This window comes from Apteryx rowi, unplaced genomic scaffold (genome assembly GCF_003343035.1).
Source record: "Apteryx rowi isolate R43461 unplaced genomic scaffold, aptRow1 scaffold_30, whole genome shotgun sequence".
In the NCBI taxonomy this organism is placed as follows: domain Eukaryota; kingdom Metazoa; phylum Chordata; class Aves; order Apterygiformes; family Apterygidae; genus Apteryx; species Apteryx rowi.
Genome location: NW_020449419.1, coordinates 4,466,118 through 4,481,899, shown reverse-complemented (window position 1 = coordinate 4,481,899; position 15,782 = coordinate 4,466,118). Strand labels below are relative to the sequence as shown.

Here is a 15,782-nt window from a genome sequence, read left to right as displayed (position 1 = left end):
CCCGCCGGCGCGGCTCTCCTCGGTCTCCGCCGCCCGCACCCCCGGGCGCGGCAAAAAGCCGGGAGCCCCGACGCGCAGGGAGCGGGAGCGGGAGCTGGAGCGGCGCGGGGCGGGGTGGCGACCCTTGTCCCTCCCGCCCCGTTGCTGCCGCCCGCGGTCCCGCTGCGAGGGTCGCCCTGGAGGGAAGCGGCTGCCCCGGCGCTAACGCGTGGGAACGCGTCGGGGCGAGAAAGCCGGTCGCAGGCGGAGCCGAGCGCTCCCCGGCGAGCCGTGCTGCTCCCGCCGCCGGCACGGAGTTCACATGAGGCGCTAAGGCGGCTCCGCTTCCCGAATAATGTAAAAGGCCGTAGCAGCGCGCACTTCAAGCACATCTTCCTGATAACTTTAAGCATATTTTCCTGATAACATCGAGAATGAGAATGAATAGATGGGGGCTAAGCGTAATGCTGCAATGACATTATATATTGCAAGTTGCCTCCCGAGCCCAGAATGTATGGAGAACTCAAATATAAGCAGGGGGGCTCGTTGTGTCAGTCCTTTTCTGTGGCCTGCTGCAGGAGAGATCAGTCCCTTTTGTTGTGGATTTCTGCTGCCGCTTTGAGCTGCGGGGAGGCCACCCGGCTCCCTTGCCTGCAGCGACGTACAGCCACCCCGCTAAGCTGCTCACCACAGCCCGCCAGCTAAGCCAGCTGTAAATAAAAGCAGCTAGGATTAATTTTTTTTGGCCTAATAACTTTGACAATGCACCTCGCAGCTATCTGAGCGAGCAACTTTGAAGTCATCTTGAATTTCTCCAGGATTTTCTCTTGTGTCAGTTTTTCCCCTTTCCAATATTAAGAAAATTTAGGATTGGGCATGGTGCTAAGTTGACAGTGCTTGAACAAGAGACAAAGCTTCAGTTTATCCCCATGACAGAGACAAGTACAGTTTAGGCTGACACTACCACCAAACTCTCTTTGTACTGATTTTACAGATATATGGGGCTGTTATTAATAACATTTCCCAGAGAAACAGAGCCAATACGGACTTCCAGTTAATGTGATAATTATTGCATATGACAAAAAATGTAAGGAAGGAAGGAAAGAAAGAAGGAAGGAGGGAAGGAAGAAAGGAAGGAAGGAAAGAAGGAAATAAGAATAAGGAAATAAGAAATAAGGTAAGAACAAAAGCCCCAGTGAAAAGAATACCAAGCAAGATTATTCCTTTAGGGGAAAAAGGCTTTAGGGACCCTGAAGACAAAATGGCTTCTCTGTATTTGAACACAGGTCAGGAGCTGAGGCTAGCACCTAAACAACTTGGCAAGCCACCGTCTTCTACGAGTTACAGGACATGTCCATTATTTGAAGTGCTTTGAATCTGTGTTGTTAGGAATTCACTGATATGTGATGAGATCTGTGTAGTACACAAGAGGGAGCTGAGCAACACAGCGGGTTAATGTGGCCTTTCAGCAAGGGAAATAGTCTCTCACCTGTGTTGAAATCCTGAGCAGACGACAGATCAACACGAGTTTGGTATTTGGCTCATTGCAGTGCCCTGGGGACATCTCTCAACCTTATACAATCTACTTCACAACACATGGCACCACTGGCAGCCAGTTCAGGACAGGAACAGGACAGGAACAACACAGGATATTCAGTGACCATGTACCTATTCGCAAAGCTGTGCCGAGTCCAAAAGACTGAAATAGCCAAGGTGGTTCCTTGGGAAAGGAATAACGCACAACCCTCCCTGCCCAGCTCTAACCAGAACTGTTCATCTCACTTTCATACACCATACATTTTCATACAAATCATTTTTAAAAGCATTGTAGAAATAATTCAAGGGCCCTRCATTTATAGTCCCAAGGGTTTCATAAAGGAAATACAACATTCTTTTCTACTTAGTCAATAGATATTTACTTTTATATTTTGCATATCCACAGTGCAAAGCAATTAAAAAAAACCTGATCTGTCTGCACACATAGAAGTTATTCTGCTTTAACTGTACCACCATAATTGAAGGACAATTTCTTGATGTGGGCACTATCATACCAGAAGAAATATGTGTGCCAGTACAGCTTATTCTTGTACAAAAAAGGAATAAGAGGCATCTGTAGAGGTGAAAACAAGGATAAGCACAGTACCTAGGAGACACAAGTGGAATTATTTGCTCTGTCACAGACAACTTCTGTGACTTTTGGCAGGCTAAGCAGTCTCCCTGGATAGGTCTCTGCCATTTGGAAAGCCTGCTTTGCGGAGCAGCTGAAGCACAGTGCATACCAGCTCTCCCAATAGCCCTGCTGTCCGCCCAGCTGCAGCCAGCCAGCCCACCTGCCGGAGCAGCTCGCGGAGCCGCCGGGGCCCGGGCCCCACAAGCACCTGCACCCGCCAGCTTCTAGCATGCGTGGGGGAAGGCACGTCTCCATCAAGCCTCCATTCTCTAGCTCCCACACCTTTAAAGCAGAGATAATAGCATTTCACTGTGTCCGTGGAACTGTGCAATGATAAATACATTGAAGGACTGGTGCTCTCAGATAAAATGGTAAAGGGAGGGCATATAAGAACCTTAGACAGATAACTGCAGCCTTACTATGACCTGTGTTGACATTAGTATATCCAGAGAAAAGTCACCTCCTTCCTCCAGCTAATGAACAGTAGTAACACAAATCCATGTGCAGATCACAGCAAGATACATTGCAAAGCAAATTAGAGTGACAAAATAAACCATGTTGAGAAGGGACCATTTATGTGCATCAGATAGTTCTGGATAAAGAAATTTATAGCAAAATAAGACAAACAGAATGTCAGAGTAATCTCCACAGGGCTTAGTTCAGTAGTTTTGAAAGCAATACTTCTATTTCTCTTCAGTTTTGCATTCTGAAGCTTCTGTGTATGCTTGCGCAGGGAATATTCCCCATGTACATTTTGATTATAAATAATGGGTACTGACTGGACTTTAAATCTTTTCTTTTTCCAGAACTGAGGCGTGAGGCTCTATAAGTGCCCCCGAGTGGCTTCAATTTCTGTCCTCAACAAAAGATAACAAAAGAAATGCAGGAATGCCTGTCCTAGAAAAGCCCATGCAGAAGAAGGAGAAAGAAACATGCAGTGAAAATGAGACAGTAAGTGACTGTTTCTGGGAAAAGAAAAAAAAAGAAGACAAAAATGATTGAAGATAAATTACTTTTGACAGCTGACAGTAAGACTAATGCTGTAAATTTAATGTAAATTAATTTAAAAGTTACTTGTAAAACAAGCTCTGTTCCAGAGCTAATTTCTTTATTTCAGGGAACATTAATTATTTTGCAGCAGTTTAAAACCAGGAACTTTGATCTAATGTTAGTACTTCTCATATCTGAATACATTTACTCAACCTCCTAACATCCTGTGACGAATTCCAGTAAGTGAAATACCATTATACTACGACAGATGCATTACTACATAGCCAGAGATAGCATATAATTATTTCTTAACAGTGCAGAACTATCAGACTATCACACAGGATTCATTTGCAAGCTCATTTAAAAGATACCGGGTGTGTATACCTAGAGTTAGTCATCTAAATCCCTTGGGTTTAAAGCTTTTGTCCTTAGCAGAGCCAGGAAATTAACAGCAAGCCTACCCAGAAAGATAGGGTCAAAACAAGGTATCAACAAGAAATACTTTTTGGCACATCTATTTCCACTGACCAAGAAATCAGTAACAGAAGAGATATGTCTTGACTAAACATACCTGAAACTGCAAAGTAACCAACTTTTCATTTCTGAGATCTAAGATGCATTACAAGCTAAACTGGATTTGCATCTTCATTAATAACAGGTACTTAATCCTACAACACTTTTTATGAGTATCTGTGATCTTTGGTGTCCAAACAGGAAAATGTAACGCAGCACTGCCTTTTCCATGGATGTCAAAAGGTAGAGCTGGAATTTGAGCTCAGAGGAATTTGAGCTCAGAGACAGCCCATTCCTCAATTTTTGTTCAAAGCACTTCCCCCTTGCCCTTGCCCTTGCCCTTGCCCTGGGGAGTGGAAACCAGCTCTGAACCTGCCTTGATTCCTCGGCTGTTTCCCTAAGTATCTATTACTGGCTGCTGTCAAAGACTGCTGGGCTAGATAGACTTTGGTTTCCTCCAAGACATCCATTTTTATGCACATTGGCCCTGACATGCAGCTCTCAAAATCAGCACCCAATCTGAACCAATATATTACTCCAAAATATTGTATTCATAATATTCCATCTGYCTATCTAAAGAAAAAAAAAACTACAACATTTTGGGAACAGGTAGAATTATTTACTAATCTGTTTTTTTTTTTATGATTAGACAGTGCCAAAACTTCCAGTCCCACCACTGCAACAGACCTTACACATGTACCTACATTGCATGAAACACTTGGTGCCAGAGGAGCAATTTAGAAAGACCAAGGTCATCGTGGAGCAATTTGGAATTGCAGGAGGCCTAGGGGAATCCTTGCAGCAAATCCTCGAGGAAAGAAGGGAAAAGACAGCAAACTGGGTAAGCAAATGCAGATTAGAAAAATAACCACTTGTGTTGGAGGATGCTCATTTACAAACTATTTGTGATGTTCTATATGTGATCACTGCTTTCTGCAGTGATTTTTCAATGGGTCACTGTAAAACAGGGGTCACATCAGATTCTACCTAAGGGAATGAATATTTCATACTTATTAGGCCAGAATTTGAAAACAATGTCAAAATCCACATCATTATTAAGTCAGGTCAACAACTCGTTGAGATAAATGAGGGAATTCATGCATCTCAGACTCAGTCTGAGCTTATCTGATAAGCTTACAGCTCATCTGGAAGAAGCACTGTATTATATTGTTTGGATGTAATTCCAGATTGTCCCTTAAATCACAAGATTCTGATTTTTTTTTGAAACAAAAAATGCATTCTGATAGGGCTATAAAAAGTGCTCTGCATACACATCTAGCCAAATCTCTGATCCAGTAAAATTATTTTGGAATAGAATATTTTAAGGTAGGAACTATTTTTCTAAAATAAGACTATCATTTGCCATTCACTGTCACAGTATACTATATAGTTTCCCAAAAGTATTCTCTTTGCAGAATATATATATATATGCTATATACTATATATATAATATGCTATATAAAAAACATACATATACTATATATAAAATATATAGCATAGTCCATGCTGAGAGCTCAGCCTTCAAAAAAGGCCAGATTTCTGCTTCCCAAGACAGGAAAATTAAATATCTGTAGACAAAATAAATCTGATCATTCCAGTCACAATCCATCCTGCCTGTATTGACCATGTTAGAATACGGCAGCTGAAAGCTGGAAACACTGCTTTTATTGAAGTCCTCCTGTCCCAGCGAGGAAGAGACACACCGAGTGGTTTCGTGGATTCACTGAACTCTTGCAGGCTTGCTACTGACGTCAGTGAAGCATAGCTCTCCCTTAACTCTCCAGTGGTGTGATCCGTAAGAAACCTCAAGCAATCAAATTTTTGCCATAGTCAGAAAAAAAGTCTACAGTGCTTGGATAGCTTTTATTTTAAAAGCAGTGCTTATTTTATGAACTACTTGCTGCTGCAGTCTGAGAGCCTACTAAATACCACCCAATCTGTTTTTGTTATTCAGGTCATAGAACTTCATGGTTTTGRTGACTAAATTAAACATTTCTTAAATAAAATAGAGCTCCTGATTACCACTACCAAGAGAGAAATGTACGTTTAACTGCTTACAGCATAAAAATCATAGAGGAAGCATGTATAAGGGTTTTCTGAAACATCTCAACTTCAAACTCTGGTCATTAAAATTAAACACCTGCTTCTTAAGATAAACTATAAATGTTATAATTCGGAATTTAACTCATCAAGAATACAGCTCTAGCCTGTTCTCTTGAAGACTCCAGAGAATGTGGGGGAAGCATCTGTTCTAACAGCAGTGAAATACCTCAGAGGAAAACTTTTTCAACAGATGCATGCATTCATAATTATTTTTGCATAATTTGGTTGTTGTTTATAGTTACTATATGCAAAGCTTACCTGCTAAACTCAGACAGATCATTTGATCTTTTTAAGAACTTCTCCATTTTCCACATAATGATTTTTCAAACTCCACTTAGACATAAAGAAATACTTTTACCATACCTCTATGTTTTCAAAAAAAATGGTTAGAAATTTAATGTGTGTCTGCCTGGGTTAAGCATCAGTAATTTGCATTTGCACCAATGGACACAAAAGTGGATTCTCCAGAGACCCTATCCACATGCCTGTATCTGCAGCACCAAGCCACTGGGCTTAGGAAATTCTTTTCTCACTCTGTGTTCAGCTACACTGTAGCTGTATTTGAGAGCTAACAACAGAGCATCTTAGCATTATTGACAAATATTTGTAGCCCCACGAGGAAAGCCACCACTAGTAAAATTCTATCCACCTCTTGAATATATCTCTTGAATATATCCTGAATAACGCTATTCAGGAGTCAGTAGTTAGCATGTTGTACTCAAAGATTTTTTCATTGTAGAGAGAAACAAATAAAAAATTATTAAAACCACCGCATTATGGGAGTTGTTTCATTCTTAATGGAACACAATGTAAATTGCCATTGATTGAAAAATAGGATTATGGAATTGCAGCTGATTTCAGCTCAGGTCAGAAAGCCCAGACTGAAAAAGCTCAGTGGCTCCATTAATCAGAGCCCAGGTCTGACACAGGCTGCACCAAGCACTTCCCCCCCCACAGACTGCCTTTCTGCTTGTTGTTTGTGGCTCTAAGATTTTCTGTCCCCTTCCCTCAGGTGTTTAACTACTGGCTGGATGACATGTACCTCAACAACCGGCTAGCTCTTCCAGTCAATTCTAGCCCAGCAATTATTTTTGCTCRTCAGTATTTCAAGGATGTAAATGACCAGCTGAGGTAATGTACTAAGACTTTGCAGCTTTTGCTAAATGAAAGGATATTTTAAATACATTGCTTTGGCAAAGAGACAATCAACTTTCATTAAAAAACAAGGGCTGTTACCATTAAATGATTCCCTAGTAGGTCTGCTGGCTGAGGGCAATGTTTCTGGAGTTGCTTATACTGAGATTCAGAAATAAAAGTGTCATTACTATTACATTTATTGCATTAGAAAAAATAAATGCCAACTTATTTATCATTTTTAAAGGAATATTTGCAAAGCAATTCATTGTATAATTCAAGTAAACCATTTCTTGCTGGGAAAAAGAAATGCAAATTCCTGGCACGTTGTTTAAAGAAAAACAATCTTTAACATGCCATCGCTATGACTCCTACCCACCCTGCAAACCAAAAAGATCACACTAGCATTGAATTGTCTCTTTTGGGTGCCCAAAAGGGCACCAGAAACAACAGGGCGGGTAAGAATGAGAATTTGGAAATCATTCCTCCCCAGCAACATGACTTTCATCAGACCCCTTCTTCCCAGCCCCTGGGTTGACCTTTTTACTTTGAACTGTTATGGGTGGTTACAATCATTTAAAAAGCAAAAAGATAAACAAGGAGCCAAGTACATAATATACCTCTCCGGACACCCTTAAAAAAGGATTCCATTTTTCAGCCTTTGCCAAAACATTTTCTCCTTTTAAGCAGTAAACCAGATTAAATCTACCTGCATATAGTGCAATTTTCTCTTTGCTTTTAGCACTCTCCAGCTGCTCATTACTGAAAGAATTAACTGCATATGAATTTATGCTATTATAAAACAGCCAAAACCTTGAAGCCGATATGTGTCATTTTAACATTTTGCACAGACAGCCAATGGATCTTTTTACTTTACTTTAAACATAACTATAAATGCTTCTATTCATTACTGACTAAATTTATTGTGCACACGGCTTTCTAAAAACCTCTGCTTTGCATTTTCTAATGCGCATACTATAACAAGGAAACATTTTTCTCAGAGCCTCCCATTCAGACACAGCGCAAATGGGCAGTGTCAGGAAATAATACACCTGTCCACAGCCCTGCAGAAAGAATATCTGCTTAGGACAGGAAGTACTCTAATAAATTGGACAGCTTATGAGTGTTGATATTGAAACCCATGTTAAGGATCCTATTAAATATTCAGACTCTGCTCCCATTCTCTAAATAACTGCTTTCAGGCTTTCTCCTGTGGTAGTTTTGTTTAACCATTTGCTAGGATCATTTCTAGGATTTCATATTTCTCTTGACATAAATTAATTTTGGTTTTGGGCAGGGGGGTGAAGGGGGCTCTTCTTGCCAAGTCTGAAGACTTTCTCTCCTTATGCTGTATAATCAATCACTCAGGCTCTCCKCTCTCTCTCAGAAACAGACCAATGTTGCTGAATGACAAAAAAATGATGTCACTTCTATCTTCTGCTTGCAGGTTTGCTGCTAATCTCATTTCGGGAGTGCAAGACTATAAAGCTTTAGTGGACACGTAAGTAGCTTGGAAGGAGAGCTGCTGTTTGAGTTTCAGCAAGGCTTCTGATTCAGAGGTGCTCTGACATGCCCAAAGTCAGGCTGCATTGGACTGCTCCAACATTTGGAAGGGATGGGGCTCCAGCATGGCTGCTTCAGCAGTTTTTCACGTGCTTTCTGCTTTATTACTGCAATCTAGCGGGTCAGAAAAGGATCTTTTTTGATGTGTGGTAGTCATCATTTTCAAATGTACTGTTCAGCCCAAAGTACAAACACAATTTGACTGACAAATCTATTGAGAATACACCAAGAAGTCTGTGCTCCTTGGCCCCAAACAATGYGTTGTAACACAGCCTGCCAATGCCCCAGGTACCTGAGAACTGCCAGGATGGGGCCCTCCCTCACAGGTATTGCACCCTACGTTTTGAGTACTAGCTCCCCACCCCAGAGAAAAAGAATATGACATCCCACCAGAAGGAAGAAGCCTCATCACAGGCAGTCTGGTTCAGTGGCTAATAAAAAAAAAAAAGTTGATTATTCTCTTTCTGGGCATAAAGGGGGCGGGGGGATGACTCCATCATTCTTTAGGGCCTGCATAACGTAGCTCATAACAGCATCTAAGAAGCTACACTTATTATTTTCCAAAATTACTGCTGAAATCACTGTTGTCTGAAAAATAAAAACAGTGGAGAGTTAGGCACGACAGAACTGCACCGTAGTGGAGGAGGGGTCATTTTCCCATCTAGAAATACAAGAGACCTACATCATTTGCTATAGCCAACACTTACTTGGATGAGGAAGGCAAAATCCATATTAAATAACATAGCTTTTACCATCTATGAATTAGATAAAAGAAATCAGAAGGGGCTGTTCAACTTTTCAGTTCAAAGTCTGGCAGCTACTCAGAAAGTATAGAAGAGGTACTTATTCAAGAACATGTGCTTTTGTCCAAGAAATGCCATGGAACTGCATAGACCATCACCAACATGTTGTGATGTGCTATTGCATACTAATGTAGTTCACTGCATCTTTATATGACAGCATCTGAGATAAGAAACCACATTGCTTAACCAAAGGATAATTTAAATTCTTATTATTTTGACCTCACTCGTCTAGATCCAAAGACTCCTCTGATCAGGTTTGTCTGCCTTAGATCAGTAGTCATTTAACTCCTCACTGCAGTGTGCTCATATTGTTATTAACGTTTGCTTATGACCCCTTCTGTTTCCTCATCATAATTACATTTTCAATTCCTTACATCACTGTTAAAGTCTTCTAACAGTTATTGTACTCCTAGCTTCTCTTGGATTATTCAACATGCAGCACGCACAAAATTCCAACCCAAAACTTTAACTGTGCAGATACTCCATATAGTTGCCAGGACTAAGTATTCCAAACAAAGCCTAAATTGTTCACATAAGAGTCGTAAGAACTTAGACATGCAGCTACTAATCACTGCCAATTTTGGGGGTCCCACTAGAGTTAATAACCCATTCCTTGACTGCTGTAATCACAAATTGTCTTATCTAAATCCATCCTGCTAAATCACTATTTCTGATCATCATAGACGATCTTTACCACTCCTGTAGCAATGTTTCCCAATCATGATCTGAGACCCATGTGCTAAACAATGTGTTGAATATAAGAGGATATCTGCATTACGTAAAACGTGGGAGAAAGGAAACACTAACAGCCCTATTTTGTTGATGAGGAACAAAAAATTGAGCAACTGTAAAATGAAGTGATACACAGAGTTTCACAGGGCCAGCAACTGAGTAAATATCCCTGTTTTAGAACTTCTGACAATATAACCTAGCCTAAAACATTACCCTGTATCAGCTGTTTCACAGTAACCCTCCTGGTGTGTCTCTTTGCCCCTGCCCATCTCTGGTAGGCTGGAAGCTTAGTCCTCTTTTGCTGAAGGAAAACTTCACCACAAGATCTTCTTCCATCTGTAGTCCCTGCAGCCTCTCCCAAGTGACAGGTGCATTATTTCCTGCTGCAATGTCAGCAGGATATTTTATAACCCGTAATCATAATTGTGATAACACTTCTCCTTTTCCTGATCACTGAAGAGGCCTTTTAGGGGGTATTGTTTCCACCTGGCTTCCAATAAAAGAGATCAGGTTTTCTGCACGCACTTTCCCGTAGATCTAAGGAAGGATTAGCACCTAAGTGGAGCTGTTTGGAAAAAAGGAAAAGATCTTTGTATTGTCCAGGCTGTTCCCATCCATCAGGCATGATCCTCGGGTCCCAGAGAGGAGACCCTCCACTCTAACCATYCTGGGCAGTGCAAGTCTTCTGTGATTTGTGCTGAATTTCATCAGCACTTTTTCCTAAGTGCTACATCTTTTCCAGTTGTTCTGCTAATTTCCATCCTGCCAAGTTTCTGGGGTCCCTTCTAGGCAGGCTTCTCACTCACATTGCAGAGCAGTTCATGACCTGCTATTCTTTCCATTTCCACTAGATGATAATGCAATTGCTTAATGAATATGCATGAGGCTGCCAGGAATGATGTATTTAACTTTGGTATGGGAATTCATCTATTTCCCTTATAACTGTAATCTTGTTTTATTATTCAATTTGTGTTATACCTGATCTAATTGTAACAGAACAAAGGACAGATTAGATTTCTTTTCCTTTCTGTCTCTCTCCCCTCTTTTCCTCTGGTTTTGTTTTTCTCCTTCTCTCTCTCCAGCCATGCTTTACCTGTTGATTTTGCTCGTGGACAGCTGTCTGGTCATCCTCTCTGTATGAAGCAATACTATGGACTCTTTTCTTCCTATCGTCTTCCAGGACATACCAAAGACACTCTTGTGGCCCAGAAAAGCAGTGTAATGCCAGAACCTGAGCATATCATTGTTGCTTGTAACAATCAGGTAAATGGGTGCTCTTTTCTTATACCTCCCTATGTTTCTTAGTTGGCTTAAATCACTCAAGAACAGCCTAATCCAATCACTGCTCAGGAACACAATTAGCATGCTACATATGAGGTCACTGGAGCCTTATTTGGTTCTTACCAATGATTCACTGTCAATATTTCCAAAAGATGCTTCTGCAGCATTTTTGTCCTTAGCCCACATTATGTTCTGAGTACACTGATGCAGAAAGGAGGAATGTGGCAGAATTCATCTGCTTTCTCATTCAAACAAAAATGTTTATTAAACAGAGAGGAAACCAGAGAGGAAAAAAAATTGTATCAGAGTGTATTTGCTGGAAATGTTAATCTCTTGACAGTTAAGTATTGGCATACAATACATGGCATGTATAGCACCATCCCTTGCAGGGGTCCCTAAGCTATGTCTGGACAAGTTCACACAGGTACAGGCAGAAATGCTGAAGCATTAGAGGGGGAATCTGACCAGACAAATTAATGCTGCCAAGCAGCAGAGCATATTGGCTAGGCAGAGTACGTGTATATGACTCTACTACTTGCAGCACTGCCTGAGCAGTGCCTACAGACCCCCTTTGAAGAAGAAACAGATTCTGGTGAGTCCCTTTTCCACAAAGTCCTCTTCTTCACCTCAGTGAGAATTTTCTAGGTTATTTTCAAACGAACAATACCATGGAAATTATTTACATGCTTCCTGATTTTATCTCCTCAGGTGTTTTAAATCTTATTCAAATAACATGCTTTATATGACTCTGATACCCCATGTAAATCCTCTACAGCCACTGGAGTTCCACTGGTGTAAAAATCCAGTGGGGGTGAGCCCTGAGCCAGTCCCAGTGTTTTTGTTCTCCACTGCCCTCAGGCCTGGCTCTCCAGGCAGGACTTCAGCACCTCAAAAACATCCAGGCTAAGGCAAGATGTTGGACTAGTGAGGGTCCCATTCTGCCCGTTTGTGACTGTTCTTCTGACTTCTATTGTTTCTTTGCAGTTTTTTGTTTTGGATGTTGTCATTAATTTCCGTCGTCTCAGTGAGGGAGACCTTTTTACTCAGTTACGAAAGATAGCCAAAATGGCAGAGAATGAAGAGGAAATGTTGCCTCCAATTGGCCTACTGACAACAGATGGAAGAACAGAATGGGCACAGGCCAGGACGATCCTTATGAAAGGTTAGCAGCAGTAATCCCAGCTTTCTCTTCTTCATCTTCTTCCTCCTCTTCCTCCTCACCATCATTGCCTTTTTTTGCTGGCAGTGAGCCTTACAGCAAATATATGACTGAAAGTGCAGCCTCACTGCTTAATTTTTCTAGCAGGAGGAAACTCAATATCTGTAAGTGTTCAGATGTAGCTTACCAGAGAAGCAACAGATATAGTTTGACCCGTTGGCTGTATATGTTTAAGTGTTATGTCATGTAACTACCTCTTGCTTCATTCTCTGTTTTTCATCACATAAATTACATTACATCAGATTTTGTGATTTGTCTCTTTCTTCATATCCATTATGTACCAATGGGAACGATGCATACTCTTAGCTTTTAGCAACTATCAGATATTTTTCATCTCATCTAAGATATCTAAAAGTTAAGCATCTATTGAAGCTAGTTGTGTACTCTCTGTAGTAAATGGAGAAAGACAAAAATTGATTCATCCAAACCATAAGCGAGTATCTAAGAAATGTGAAACCCATCATTATCCAGGGATAGCTACCTCTCTCTTTTGACAACAGGCAGCATTTAGCTGTCTTGGATGCTTGACTTTGAGACAGTTGATGATAACGAGTGGGATTTTTATCCTCTATCACTTCACATCTTATATATTTCACTTTGAAGCTCAGTGATGTAAATTCCCTCTTTTATGCCATTTTAGATGACCTAGGTATTAATTTTTCCTCTCTGAAAAATGTTAACTCATCTCTTTATCCCAAACTCAGCAATGCTATAGAAAATACTGCTGTTTTACCAATGCCTTGGAATAAACATGAGCTGTCAATAATCTCAAAATATTTTTAGCATCCCAAGGAAGTTCTTCCCTTTTCTTATTCAAATTTATCTGTGCTTATAATGACTTTATAAATACTTCATACATATCCAGTTCTGGCCATTATTACAGTTTAACAGTAGACACTGAATATAATATTACCTCTTCTACAAGGCTGCATAGTCTATAAATAGTGAGTGTGTATTAAACCTTCCACTGATTAAAGATACTGCAAGGCATAAACCAGAAGATTCTCTGGCTTTCCTAAAATCCGCATGTTTGAAGAACTGCACAGCACATATCCCATAGCACTTTCCTCATGCTAATCAGTTTATACAGCAGTATCTTCAAAGGAAGTTAACTGAGAAAATATTATGATTATTCCAGTAAAATGACAAGCTGCCAACCCAATGCAGTTTGCAGCAGATGACACTCCTAAACAATTTAATATTTGTACTGATGAATTCTGGTACATTGTACTTTCACACAGTTAAAAGCACTCAGAAACATTGCCTTTGTAAGAGAGTTGACTTGGAGGAACCTTGTAGCTAACCTCCCCTAAAGCAATGGGATCCACTCTTTGAATAGGGAAATCAGATATTCAGGAGCTGTCAGGTTTGATGTAATTCATCAGTGCTAAAATCTACTTGTGTTCAGGAATCTCATCTCCCACAGATTCTCCTGGATTGGCACTGGACACTATTTCTCCAAAATGTCTGGCAATGAAACGGCTTGTCTCAGTAGAAATGCGCTCATATTCTAATCAATAGATATTTAATACAGAATACCTACACAGGTTATTTTGGGGGTGGAAAAGTAATCATCATTAAAGATATGATCATTGTATTCTATGGAATTCATTGAATTCCATGGAAGTATCACCAGCTTCAAAGAACCTCTATTCAAGGACTTAGAAAATATCATTAGAGAAAAAAAGAGAGAATGTTTGTTCAAAATCATCCTCTTCTATAGAAAAAGCATGTTTGGTTTAAATCATGAACACTTTTGCTTCATTTTCTGTTTGCTCCTTTTTTGTTCTCATATCCATTTCTCTTTTGACTTTTAATTTCCACTCACAGTACATACTGCACCTGGGTTAAAAGAAAATAGCACTTTCCTTTTACATGTTTGCAGAGGATACTCTTTCATGCACCTATCATTTCATCCATTCTTATTGCTCCCCACCCACAACAAACAACTCATCCTTTGATCACAGCATGCTTACAACAGGACAATAAAATTACTAGCTGTTACAAACAATACCAGATTTGCAGTCAGTGAACTCAATTTTGTAAGCCAGTGAATTCAACAGAGCAGATCCAATGCCAAAAAGAGTAGTGATATTTTCAGACCATCATTCTGTTAAACCATACCACTTTCTTAGCAGTTACTTTGAGTTGGAAAGTTCTCTAACTTGACACTAATTCTATGAGTCATTCTCAATCTCAATGTGCAGAAAGCAAAACAAAATACGAGATTTAAACAATACTGTTATTTGCTTTTCACTCTCTAAGCCTGTGCATTATGACACTGCCTCATTTTTAGGCTCCCTCCCCCTTTTATTTTGTACAACAGGAGAGAAACAGATTCCTGTATTTTAATGAAAAATGAGATACACACCTAATCATTTATTTTCAGGCCATGCCTTTAAGTAAAGCAGTGAATGCCTTGAGACTTGCAGCAAAATCACATTAGTAATCCTAGATCATCTTAAAAGAAAAAAAAAATAGACAAAACTAGCAGAAACAGCTCCATGATGGATGTTTCTAGATTACTTGGCATTTGTCGAAATATTCATTTCAATGAAGAAGGAAACCAACTCTGTTGTACAGCTGAAAAAAACCCAAATACTGCACTAGCAAGCGTCACAGCAAAGTGATGTGAGTCTTCCATAATCTAYGTAGGGATCCCATCCTGGACCACTCAGATTAGCAGAGGTCCTCTATATAGTATGATGCTGTTCCACATGGATACATGAATATTAACACACCCTTTTTAAAAAGTCTGCGGTGAAATGTTCTTGTGACAATAACAGGGGGAAAGAAAAGGGTCTAGTGGAGCAATGTGAGGTGGAAGGAGTCAATCTACAATTGTTCCCTACTGGAGGGGAAAAGAGAGGACGGTTTGGGAAGGAGGAGACCCATACAGTGCTCTGCAAATGTTATGAAGCGGATATATACATGGGCTTGCATAGATCCATAGGTAGAAGATAGGTCCTTTAGGTGAAAAGATTTCAAAAGAGTTGTAACAATCCCAGCCATAACTGATTTATAAGTATTTTAACTGCAGAAGTAATCCATTCTTCTAAATAGAGGAACTGGGTAAGGAACTCAGTTTCTACTGATATAAGGGGTACCGTACCAGGCACACTATATCTGAATTTGTCGCAGGGCTTTCTTCTCAATTTTTTGGTATTAAAAAACAGCAACTAACCAAAAACAGACTTGCCAATTCAATGCAGCTGTGTGCACTGGAAAGAAAGAAGAAAACCATCTTGCAGGACTTCAGTTTTTTTCTGGTGTTTCTCCCTCTGTTTCAACTCCT

General features: G+C 40.2%; 2 protein-coding genes across 2 annotated transcripts in view; one reads left to right on the top strand and one right to left on the bottom strand.

Annotated features, from left to right (window-relative positions):
• Positions 1–15,782, bottom strand: part of OGDHL (oxoglutarate dehydrogenase like) — a 132,555-nt gene that overhangs the window by 16,509 nt on the left and 100,264 nt on the right. The window lies entirely within an intron of this gene.
• Positions 2,937–15,782, top strand: part of CHAT (choline O-acetyltransferase) — a 30,755-nt gene continuing 17,909 nt past the window's right edge. The window contains exons 1-6 of the mRNA XM_026069939.1: positions 2,937–3,100; positions 4,302–4,493; positions 6,768–6,886; positions 8,337–8,390; positions 11,070–11,250; positions 12,253–12,430. Of these exons, the coding sequence (XP_025925724.1) occupies positions 3,038–3,100; positions 4,302–4,493; positions 6,768–6,886; positions 8,337–8,390; positions 11,070–11,250; positions 12,253–12,430 (787 nt within the window). The 5' untranslated portion in view covers positions 2,937–3,037. The remainder of the gene's footprint in view (positions 3,101–4,301; positions 4,494–6,767; positions 6,887–8,336; positions 8,391–11,069; positions 11,251–12,252; positions 12,431–15,782) is intronic.